The sequence below is a fragment of the Echinops telfairi genome, unplaced genomic scaffold, assembly GCF_000313985.2.
Source record: "Echinops telfairi isolate 266 unplaced genomic scaffold, ASM31398v2 ScPeMD7_7467;HRSCAF=8505_1, whole genome shotgun sequence".
Lineage (NCBI taxonomy): Eukaryota > Metazoa > Chordata > Mammalia > Afrosoricida > Tenrecidae > Echinops > Echinops telfairi.
The window spans coordinates 26,044,252-26,057,032 of NW_022111368.1; the positions used below are offsets into that span (position 1 = coordinate 26,044,252).

The following is a 12,781-nucleotide window of genomic DNA, read 5'->3' on the forward strand; positions in this document are numbered from 1 at the left end:
AAATTGTGAATTGAATCATCAGTTTTGTATTCAACAGTTTAAATTACTTATCAGTACCCCCAAATACCTTACCGCCCTCCTTTGATTTCTCTTTTACCTCTTGTGTATTATAAGGCCTCTTCATCTAAGTTAATATCTGTAAACCCTCTAATCTATTGACTCATGGGCCCTCTCTTGCCCTGCTCCTACTTGGTAACCTCCAAAGTCTGTTCCCTTTAGACTGAAAGTCTGATTTTTTACCCCTTTGTAACAGTGGTCTCATACAATAGTGCCCTTTTATAATCGCCTAAAATCATTCAACATAATGATCTCCAGGTCCTTCTATGCCATGAAATACTTCGTGGTTTCATCTTTTAGTGATGCATGTATAATATAGTATTCCATTATATGCATGTACCAAAGTTTCCTTGTCCATTCTTCTGATGGGCATTTGGATTGTTTACCTGTTTGTGCTATTGTGATCAACATGGGTGCACATATGTCTGCTTGTGCTGTGGCTCTTCTTTAGGGCATGTACTGAGCAAAGGTATTGCTGGCTTTTATGGAATTTCTATTACCAGTTGTTTGAGATAGCGCCACATCTTTGCACAATAGTTATACATATTTACCATCCCACTAGCAGTATGTGAAGTGAGGCTTCTAATCTCTTTGCAGCCTCTCCAGCATTTACTCTTTTCTGTTTTGTTTTTAAATTTGGCTGTCATTGTCATATTAAGAGTATGTCATCATTGCTTTGATATGAATCATCTGGATGGCTAATGATGGTGAGCATTTTTCATATGTTTGTTAGCCATTAGGATGTCACCTTTGGTGAACTGTCTGTTCATGTCCTTTGCCCATTTTTCATTTGAGGGTTATCTTTTTCTTATTGCTGGATTGCAGTTTTCTATAGATTTTAGAGATTTATCCATTGTTGTTGACAATTTTTTTTCCTTGTAGATTCTCTTTTTACTCTTCTGATGAAGTTTTTGATCACATACAAGTGTCTTATTTTTAGTAGGTCCCAGTCATTTATTCTGTCTTCCACTGTATGTGCATCCTTTGTTATGTTTGATACTCTGTCTGTTCCCTGCAATAGGGCCCTTTATGCCTTTTTGTCATTGATGATCCTGTTTGAGGGCACCTGATTATAATCCCTAACATTTTAACCTTTACAAGGAAAGAAGGAATAAAGGGCATAAAAAAAAAAATCCAAATCCCAGCAGAATAATTTATATTAACTCTTAAATCTTAAAAATAGTCCTCTGTTTTCCGACTATCTAGTCCAGTGTTTCCTAAAGTAGGCAATGCCACCCCTGAGGGTGCTGGAAGTATATCCTGGATATAGAACAAAGGTTTTTAATGGTCATGGAGGTGCTAAGTAAATTTTATTTTCCTGAAAAGGGGAGGTAGATGAAATAAGTTTGAGAACCTATGGTTTAGAAGGATTTTTGCTTTCTTGCATGCATTTCATACTGAAGGTTCTGGGTTTTGGCTGTACTCTCTGGATTATGGTTGGCGGCTCCTCAGTCTTGGGCTTTTGCTACATCTTTTAGGCCCACTAGGCTGGCAATTGCTCCCTGGGCTTTGGGCAGCCTCATTCTCCTAGTCCATTTCAGTAAACACCCTACTCCTTTAACTTTGGGCATCAACCCTATCCTCTTGACCAAATTGAATGGCAGCAGTCCCACTCTGAAATTAACTCCTTATGGCTCCACCCTTTGACATCTCAGAAAACTATGATTCCACCCTTTGCGACCAAAGTAGCTCTTTTTCTTGTGCTCCTTTTGACAGTCCTGCTGATTCCAGGGATTGTTCTTATCTTTTCTTAGAAGATAACAGGTGTGACTCCTTTGGCTTCTTTTCTATCTGTAGAATTCCAAGAGGTAGATACTGTTCTCCCCTTTCACTTTTTGTTCCCTTAAATCTATGCTGATCATTGTTTTTCACTGTGGTAGTTGGTTAGATCCAGTAATCACATGTTTCATCTTTATGGCAAAAGATTGTATAGGCATTTCCTTGGTGAAAATTCTAAATCACGCGACTTAGTTTGTACAACAAAATTTTCTAAATCTTTAAGTTTTGTTTTTATTTTGTACCGCTCATTTTTCCTTTCACATTTTACTATATGCAGCAAAGAGAAACCATGCTGTCCCTTTAAGATCTTGCTTAGAAATCTCCATGGCTAAATATCCATGTTTATCACTTTTCTACCTTCCATCAAAACATTTAAACATATTTCAGACAAGTTTCTTGCCACTGCATAAAAAGCACAGTCCTTTTTCTTTTGTTTAGTCACATATTCATCAGCTTCACCAGAAACACATGTAATGCTCACATTTCTAGCACCATTTTGTTGGTGGTGCCATATTTGTTCTCTGAGGTAATGGAGACTTTTTCCTGTAGCTCTCCTCACATCCTTCTGAACCCTTAGCAGAATGGCCTTGGATGTCCACAATTCTATTAACAGTCTCTTCAAGTGCCGAAGCTTTTACTGTTAAGTATCTTGAGACTCCTCTAGCTTCTACTATTACCAATTCCAAAACCACTTGTACATTTTAGGTATTTGTTAGCACACCCACTTCTCTGTACCAAATTCTGTTTTGGTTATGTAGTGCTTCTATAACAGAAATACCATGCATGAATTGCTTTAACAAGCATTTTTCTTACAGTTTAGGAGAACAGAAGTCCAAATCCAGTGTGCTGGCTCTAGAGGAAGGCTTTCTCTTCTCAATTTTAGAGGAAGGTCCTTATCTTTTTAAGCATCAGCTCTTGGGCAATCTTCATGTGTTTTGGCATCTCTCTTCCCTCATCTTTGCTTCCTAGCTTGCTTGTTTATTCTCTTTTATATCTCATGAGAGATTGATTCAATCTATACTCAGTATTAATCCTACCTCCTTAATGTAATGAAGATAACCAATTCCCAAATGGGATTAGAGATGCTATAAACTAGGATTAGAGGTTGAGATAGTTAAGGTTTATTGTGCCAACCTGGCCAACCTGAAGGGTGGAGAGAAAAATGGCTTGGTGAGCCTTGTCTTTCTAGTTCTCCGGTCTTTTGCTTTCTGATGGTCGGACCAGCCTTAGCTATTTCCCTGCTTCAGCTGGCAAGGCTCACTTCCTGCAAGACATTCCAGAGGAGAAGCCACATGGATTTATCCTGATGCAACCCTGGGTACTGGAGCAGCTGCATGGAGACCCCTGCCAGTGCTAAGTTGCTTACATGCTCACTGATTTGGCTTTCCTCCTGCAGTCGGCATCATTGCCTGTGTTTTGTGAGCTTGAGGAGGACTTTGTTGGACTTAGGGGCTTGGACTGGACTGGGTTGGGATGCTTTCTTAATGTACACTTACCATTTATATAAAACTCTCTCTTATATGCATATGAGTTTCTGTGGATTTGTTTCTCTGGTCTGCCTAGACTAACACATAGGCTAAAATTTAATATTACTATAAAATAAGTTAATAAATAAAAGTTGTTTATTTATTTTAAGGGATATAAATAATATACAACAATGGATCTATTTTTTAATTTTCTTGAAAGGAATTTGGATATGTTGATAATAGAAAAGGCTCTTTCACCCATTCCTTCCTTTATTTATGTGTTGATAGTGGTTGGGAAGGGAAGCTGTGGTCCTCTACATTTGTCAGTAATTACTTGATTGACTTGGTATTTAAACCAGTATAGTAAAGTACTAATATTTTCAAAATGACCTTTCTAAAGAGTTGAATTTTGTAAGATAATTAGAAATTTAATTCTAAAGAATTATTTTGACTAATGATATTAATTATAGAAATTAAATAATTTTAAAACTGTTTTCTGTATGGTAGATATGAAACATTTGGCCACTTTTCTAATAGTATCATATTTTTTACACAAATAGCATGCACCTTCTATGTTTGCCTGCCAAATGCTCCCTGCCTCAGGAGGTATTTTTTTAAGTGCCATTAGGTCAATTTTCATTACACTGTGCTGTTTAAAAAAAAAAATTGACATAGCATGTTAACAAAAATACTTCCCAGTTGGGGTGTAGAGAAGCAGTAGGCAAGCAACTAGAAAGTGCATGTTATTTACATAAAATTACAGTAATTAAATTCTTTTAAAAGTAGACCAAATTGTCTTGAAAAATATAGCTATGAAAATTTAAAAATTTTAACTGTATGAGTTAATTTTAACTCATTTGACAAAATGAGTCCAATGTTCACATGAGATAAAATTCAGAAGGTACAAAATAACATACAGTTGATTCTGGTCACTTAGTTGCCCTCTTCCGAGGGATGTGAACAAAAAGCAAACGTGTTTTAAATAATTTATTGTTGCTGAAAATATACATAGCATAGTATTCACAAATTTAATTTCTACATGTACAATTCATTGATATTGATTGTATTGTTCAAGTTATGTAACCATTTTCACCCTCCTTTTATGAATGATTCCTTACCCCCTTTAACCTAAACTCATTGCTCCTAAATTTCTTATGTGTTTTATGTAACGTTTAAAGTTGTTAAAGTTGTTGTCAATTTAATCCCATATTAGATAGTTATTTAGAAGAACACAGTGTTCAAGGCAAACATTCCTTAGTAATTAAGCTAAACTATTACTTGGTTGAAAGAAGACTTCAGGAGCAACTGATATTAAGGACTAAAGTAGAAGGCAGATGTTTTGAGAATGATGAGGGCAACAAATGTACATATGTGTTTGACAAAATGGATGTATGTATGGACTGTGATAAGAATTGTATGAGCCCCCAATAAAATAATTTTAAAAAAAAAGAAAGAAGACTTCAGAAGATAATTGTGGTTTAAGGTTTAAAGATTATCTCAAGGCAATAGTAATATCTCAATGGCTCCAGAAAGTCTGGATTTTATGACAACTTATAATTCTGCATTTGCTAAGAATTAATTTTAATTAGATTTTTTTCTAATTTTGACAGATTGAAGATCTTAAACAGACAAATCATGGCTTGGAAGAATATGTTAGGAAACTCTTGGATAGTAAAGAGGTGGTAAGCAGTCAAGTAGATGATTTAACTAGTCACAATGAGCATCTGTGTAAAGAATTGATTAAAATTGACCAACGTGCAGAGCAACTAGAGAAAGAGAAGAATTTTGTGGTGGATACCGCTGACAAGGAACTTGAAGAAGCAAAGGTATTAGACTTACCACTGATCAGAGTTTAGTTCTACTTTTAAAATAATGTAATTACTAAATCCAATGGAACGTCACATTATTATTTATATCATTTGAAAACCTTGTAGATGTGGCAGTATATTTAAATGCCAAAAGATTAAATGATATTGTATCTTAATTTCTTTTGTTTTGTAATCACTTTATTGGGGACTTGTATCTTAATTTCTTTTAAAATGTTAAAAATTTCTTAATGTATAGTGATTATAAAAACCTCAAGCAACAGCATTTTTTTACTTTTAAAAGATACTATTTTATTATTGTGTTTCAGTGAAAGTTTATACAGCAAATTAAGTTCCCACTTGACAATTTGTTTTTTAAAGTTTTTATTTATTTATTTTAAATAATTTTATTGAGGGCTCTTACAGATGTGATAATAATCCGTACATCAAGCACATTTTTACATATGTTGCCATTATCATTTTCTAAACATTTTATTTCAGTTTGAGCCCTTGGTATTATTCTCTTTTTTCCCTCCCTAACCCACCATCCCACCCTCATGAACCCTTAATAAATAATAAATTATGATTATTTTTATGTCTTACACCGACTGCTGCCTCCCTTCACCCATGTTCTGTTGTTCTTCCCCTTTGAGGGTGTTATATGCTGATCATTTTGATTGGTTCCCTCTTTTCTTCCCTTCTCCCCCACATCTTTCCCCTACCCTCTCGCATTTCTGTTCCTGAGGGGTTTATCTGTCCTGGATTCCATGTGTTGAGAACTCTTTTCTGAACCAGTGTACTCACTCCAATATAGCTGGATTTGTAAGGTAGAGCTGGGGTCATGATATTGGGGGTGAGGAAGCCTCAAAAAACAGAAACATTGTGTGTTTCATTGATGCTATTCTGCATCCTGGCTGAATCGTCCCCTCCTTGTGACTCTTCTGTGACGGGATATCCAATTGTCTACAGATGGGTTTGGGTTCTCCACTCCTACCTCCCTCATTCTCAACAATATAATTATTTGTTTTGGGTCTTCTGATGCCTGTTACCTGATCCCACTGACACCTCATTATCGCACATGCTGGCACACTTCTTCCATGTGGGCTTGTTGCTTCCCTGCTAGATGGCTGCTTGTTTAACTTCAAGACTTTAAGATCCCAGATCCTATATCTTTCAATAGCCAGGCACCATCAGTTTTCTTTGCTTTTGCACCCATTTTGTCTTCAGCGATTGTGTTGGGAAGGTGAGCATAACAGAATGCCAAGTTAATAGAACAAAGTGTTTTTACATTGAGGGAGGACTTGAGTAGATGCCCAGAGTCAGGCTACTTCCTTAATATATTTCATATAAATATATGTACATAAGCCAATACCTCTATTTTTATGAATTAATACATTTACGTATTATACACAACTATGTTTGGTTTTGCTTCCTAGATCTTTACTCTGTTTCCTTTAACTTCTTCCTACCCCACTATCATACTCACCCTTCATTTGCCTCTCAGTAATTCTTCTCAGCTGGATTACTGTTGCTCCAACACCACCAGGGTCCCTATGCCCCCTCTCGCCATTGATTTTAATTTCCTAATTGTTCCCATTGCTTTCCTTTTGGGCTAAGCAACAGCAATTTTTAATATATTTATCTCCCTTTCAAATATTTCAGCATATTGCAGAGATACATGCAAATAGATTCATATTGTATATTCTTTTTCTTGTTTTATTTTTCCACATTTGTAATTCATTTCACTTTTTAAAAGATGTTTTAATTTTCATGTATTTGCAGTAAACTTTACTTATTTAGATTGTTTAAAAGATTAGTCTAAATTAGTGACATATCTGATTAAGGAATATTTAAGTACATGAAATTTATATTTTAAGTAGTTGTCTTTAAATTTAAAATTAATCATGCTTGATATTTAAGACATGATCAAGCAAAAGGGGAAAAATGTACAAAACTAAATGAAATCTAATTGACTGAATTCCATAAAACAATCCCTGTTTATTAGTTTTAGAAAGAGTTGAGAGAGCTGTGTTCTTGAACAGTTACTCCTCTGTCAGGGTGAACTCTGCAGTCAAAAGGAAGAGGTTCAACAATATAATGTATCTGAAATACAAGAGTTAGAGTTTACCTAAAACTGCAAATGATAATTCACAGATGGAAACTATTCTTGGCTCAGAAAAGAGTGATTTTTGGAAAATGATATGCATATATAATGTGGAATGTTAGGATTTTATTTGATATTGAATAGGAAAATTATTCAAGGAAGAGATGGGCAACTTTAAAGTAGAGATAACATTGCTAAAGAAGGAACTTCTTCATTAAGAAATAACTTAATGAGGGAAATACAAGATAGAAATAGTTCATTTATTCCTATGTTGGTTGATGCCCTCAGACAAGTAAATTACCAGCTTCAATTAGTAGATGATTCAGGGTAGGATAGGCATTAAAAGGATGCATGACCAATGTTGGATATATAAGTACTGATGCATGCTGTCATCATACTTAAGTCATAGGTGTGCAGTTTGGGTTTATAAATACTGGAGAAAGATACCTTTCCTATTTGGGGGATGGAGATTGAAGCATGAGATTTTGTAATTTGAGAGCTGGGAAAGAATGTGTTAGTACTGTTGGAAGTATGCTCTCCACTTGTGGAGAAAGAGTGATGCTAAAGCTGGTGATAGTTTATTTGGCATGAGATAGATAATAGTATACCTTTTCTGTACTGGAAAGAGTTTACTTTTAGTTGGTAATTTTTTAAGACAGTTTTTTGACATATAACTTATGTACTATATTTTCCAGTGGTTTAACTATATTAAACAGAGTTGTATAATTGATGGTCATATATTTAAAGTTTCACAGAGTAATATTGTCCATCATTTATTACATTAAAATGTTTCAGTACTTAGTCTTGTATTGTTTATTGCTATGTAACAAATTACTAATAAATAATGACTTAAAGCAACAAACATTTATATCTCACAGTTTCTGTGGGTTGGGAATTCAACAGTGTCTTTGTTGAGTAGATCTGGTTCAAGTTTTCTTAAGAAATTATAATCAAGAAGATGGCAAGGCTGTAGTCTTAGATTGACGGATACTGGAGGATTGATACTTAAGATGAATTACTTAAATGGTCTTGGCTATTGGCAGAAAGCTTTGGCTCCTTGCCAAGTGAGCCTCTTCATAGATTTATTTGATATGGTTTTCAAAGCAACTGGCTCCTACTTGCCATCCCTTCCCTAAGCTAGTGATCCAAGATACATGAGCCATGAGGAAAATCTGCAATTGCTACTCTAACTTTGCCTCAGAAATTAACATCACTATCACTATACAGGAAGGAAAAAAAAATCTACAATGGCTATTATGACCCAGGTCCAGAAGTTAGATACTATCACCTTCACTATATTATGCTTATAAAAATTGAATCTCTATGTATAGCCCACTCTAAACCTGAGATCAATCAAGTTCTGTTTTTCAAAGGTGGGGGATATTTGAGAATTTGTGCACGTATTTTAAAACCACCACAACTCTATTTCTCTGTTTGTCTTGCTTTCATGTAACTATTCATCCTTTTGATAGAGTGTTTACCAGATAATTGAATATGATTATTTGAAATATGAAGAACCATAATTATAATTCTACCATTGTTAGCTACTTCATATTGTTTGTATTTTTAACTGACATAGGGGCCATTATTGAACTGGATCTTTAATAGCCCTTGTCATTGCTGCCTTTGATTGTGAATTCAAGTGAAAAATATTTTAGAGCTTACTGTTCTGAGAATATAATTTTAGGCATGTGTAAAGCCTATTTAAGTTTGTAACCCCATTGTGAGTTGGAAGTAATAGTAGTACCAGAACCTATTTAATTTCAGGGGAATAATACAAATTAAGAACAGCCCAAGGCTGATCTCTGTGCATAGAGGTCATCATACTTCCATTCTCCAACATCGATATTACTTCTCATGCCAACCGTCCCTCCCATAACACTCTACTCCTCTGCTGCATTCAGTAGCCCATGCAGTGGTCACACAAGACTCAGGGATAATAGTTACAGTTAAGTGGTTTATTAAGGAAGTAAAGGATCAAATCAGTATCAGGGAGTGGGAAGCAAAGTCTGGAAGCTCCCGTTAGATGGAGAGCACATCTTTCCTTCCTCAGTGCAGGGCAGCTCCCTCAGCAATTTGGCAAGCAAACGAGAGCTGGACCTTGTTTCTATCAGCTATGCCCCTCCCAGCCATGGAGGCCTCTTCAGGACAAGCATCTTCTCTGGGATGTGGGTATAGCAGTGAATAAAATAGCAAAATTCTTTACTTTCATGAAACTTACATTCTAGTCAAGAGGAAAGAAACAAAAGATAATAGGCTGAGTTTAATTCAATATGGCCACATAGTTGGAGGTTCTGTGAAAACCAATTCAAATAAAACTTCAAAAATCAGAGTAGACTCAAGAACCTGAGGTTCTGGACCTCCCCTGAGGAACAGAAACCTCTATCGATTATATGCTGGTATTTCAGTGGGCTGCATAACCACAAAGAATCCCCTAAAAGTCAAGGATCTTGTGCTGCCCCAGCAGGATACCTATGAAGCTTCCCTTCCACCCAATACTTCAGACCTCAGTGGAGAAGGGAAAAGGTGAGCTGATGCTTCATCTCCACACCTGCCTCTAACACCCAGCACTTTCCCCCCAGTATCCTTGTGGAGGGGTGGAGTCTGCACTGGGGAGGTGTGAACATGATTGAATTCAGGTGGGAAAATTCACAGGTTCCTGCACTCCAGGGGTGAGAGGGTCACTGCTCACTTAATGCATTCTGGGTAGATAGGAGAAACTCAAATCAGCTGGAGGTTGATTCTCAATGCCCACCTGGAACTCTTGGGACTGGACTGTGGTGACATTTCTCTGGAATACCAGGGGATTAGCCAGACCTTGGGAGTGCAGAATTAGGTGGGCTTATGTCAGAGGAAAATCAACACAGGAGAATTTGAATCTCACTTCTTTATGGACCCAGGGTTCAAAGTGGCGTCACCTGCCTGTATGTCAGCCTAAAATAGAGCCTGGACTCTCCTCTGGTATTCAGAATAAGTGAAGACAGCTTCATAGGGGAATTGGGAAGTGTGTTGGATATTATTTTTCTCTCCCCTTTTGTGTCAGTTATATTGACTGTTGGCCTGTACTCCCTGAGGACTCAGGAGCTGACTTCAAAGCCAGGATCTTGACAGGGGCACTATTTCACAGTTTCCTGCCCTTGGCCCCTATTCGAGGTAGGTTCCTGCCGAATGACATGGACACCTGAGGTTTTTGAGGATCTACAATGTGTGTACAGCTGTTGTAGCCAGAGACAAATCTAAGAAGCAACACCTTGTCTCAGAAGCAACAATAAATCTCTGTACACATGCAAAAATAAGAGAAAATAGCTCAATTGTGTGGAATACAGATACAAATACAGAGGAGGTCTTGGAAAAGGAGAAAGCTTAGATCTTCCTATGAGGGAGTTTAGGGCAATGATCTTCAGCTCCTTTAAATAAAAGGAATACAATTTTGACAAAAATAAACAGAAAAGATAGATGAGCTCAGGAAAGCACTATAAAACCAATCTGAAAAAATAAATGAAAAGACAGAAATAATTCAACAACTCCAAATAGAAATTCAAAAGGCAAACACTAAGATATTAGAACTATTAACATTCTGAAAGAATAAAACACAAGAATTGAAAAATAGATATATGAATCAGGGCTCTCAAAGAAAATTTTCTGGAGACCAAAATATAAGATCAAGCTATAAAAAAGACCAACAATGCTGAAGACAACCTAAGAATTCCATGGGACACCATCAAAAGGAACATTTGATAAAGTCCCAGAACAGAAAGATGAAAAATTAACTTTAGAGAATATAGTTGAAGTATTGAAAGATAATTTCCTTAATATTATACCAGAGCAGAAAATAACTATCCAAGAACCCCAGAAAACCCCAAACAGCATCAATCCCATGATACATTACAGTCAACCTTGACAACATCAAAGGGAAGGAAATAATCCTGAGAGCAACATAGGAAAACAAATAATCACCTATAAAGGTAAGCCACTTTTCCCCCTATGGAAACCATACAGGCAAGAAGGTAATAGTTTGATATATTAAAAATCTTGAAAGAAAAAATATGCCAACCAAAATCCTATATCCAGCAAAATTTACCTTCAAATTGGAAGGAGAGAGAAAATTTTCAGACAAGGAAAAACTAAAGAAAATTTAAAAAACAACAGTTTTATAAGAAGCCGGGCAGTGTAATATAAGACATAATAATAATTTATACATTATCAAGGGTGCATGGGGGAGGGGGGCAGAGGAAGGGAGGGGGAGGGGGGGAAAAAGGAAAATGAGCTGATTCCGGGAACCCAAGAGGCAAGCGAATTTTGGGAATGATGAGGGCAACAAATGTATAGATGTGCTCTACACAATTGATCTATGTATTGTGATGAATTGTATGAGCCCCAATAAATTGATTTAAAAAAAAAAAAAGGAAGATACTAAAGGGAATTCTTTGGACAGAGAACAAACAAGAAGAGACAATATTGTAAAATAATCAAATGATATCAAGATATAATTACAAATGATATCAACTTGATATATCAAGATAAAATAATGATATCAAGAAATCATCCTACTTAAGTAATACACAAAATGAAACAAAACCATACAAATTAAAATAAGGAACCACAGAAACATTTCCCAATGAAGACAACAGCAAAAAAACCCAAAACATATATATATATATAAAAAGAGAGAGAGCGAGAGAGGTAACAGAGTAGATAATAAACAGTAGAATGGAGAAGATACCGAGTTGTTTGTAAAGACAACAAACTGTCTTAAATTTGGAAAGAAAACAATGAAAGACAGACAAGCCATAAAGAAAATATTAAAACATCAACAAAGCAAAAAAGAGGAAAATGATAAGGTCCTATTAAACAGTAAGATAAAAATGAGTAAAGCAAAAAATTGACAAAATTCATAAACGGAAGGCACAGAAAATGATCTTGAACAATGAGGCAAACAATACCATTAAAATATGACAAATATAAAAAAATGTAATAAAATGAGAGTAATAAAACCATACTTATGAATAACAACACTGAATGTAAATGAGTTAAATTCACCAGTTGAGACAGAGATTAAGAGAATAGATAAGAAAACAGAGTCATTAATATATTGCTTCGCAGAAATACAGCTCAGATAGGAAGGCAAAACTAGATTTTAAAAAAATGGGAGAAAAAATATTAAGCTAATGGTAGTTGGAAGAAAGCAATAGTTGCAATATTTAATTTCCGAAAAATAGACATCTAAGTAAAAGCCATCGTGAAGACATTTCACCCTTATACAATGATGAAAGCCATACTTGAAAAAGATATAACCTTAACAAATATCTGTACCCAGTGAAGGATGTTCAAAATACAGTAAAACTCTTATAGAATTGAAGGGACAAATAGAACATAATATCATAATTCTAGGAGAGTTCAATACATTACTTCTGAGCAAAGACAGATCAACTAGTAAGAAAATAAACAAAGACACAGAACTAAACAGTATAATCAACTTGATCTCTTAGACATACAAGGGCAACCCTGGACAGAGTGGAGCTCTTGTAGTGCGCATTATTTCTGCTAGGCAAGCATCGAGCAACTTGCTC

At 35.6% G+C, this 12,781-nt stretch overlaps 1 protein-coding gene across 5 annotated transcripts in view; it reads left to right on the top strand.

Annotated features, from left to right (window-relative positions):
- TSGA10 (testis specific 10) overlaps positions 1-12,781 on the top strand; it is a 132,666-nt gene that overhangs the window by 24,468 nt on the left and 95,417 nt on the right. For 2 of the 5 annotated variants that reach the window (XM_045283959.1, XM_045283958.1), the window contains exons 1-2: positions 5,082-5,128; positions 10,293-10,364. Coding sequence is in view for 2 of the 5 variants with exons in the window: in XM_045283956.1 (XP_045139891.1) it covers positions 4,913-5,128 (216 nt within the window). In the remaining 3 variants the exon portion in view is untranslated. Of the gene's footprint in view, positions 1-4,912; positions 5,129-10,292; positions 10,365-12,781 lie in introns of those variants that run through there. The other 3 variants (XM_045283956.1, XM_045283957.1, XM_045283961.1) reach the window with 2 other exon arrangements.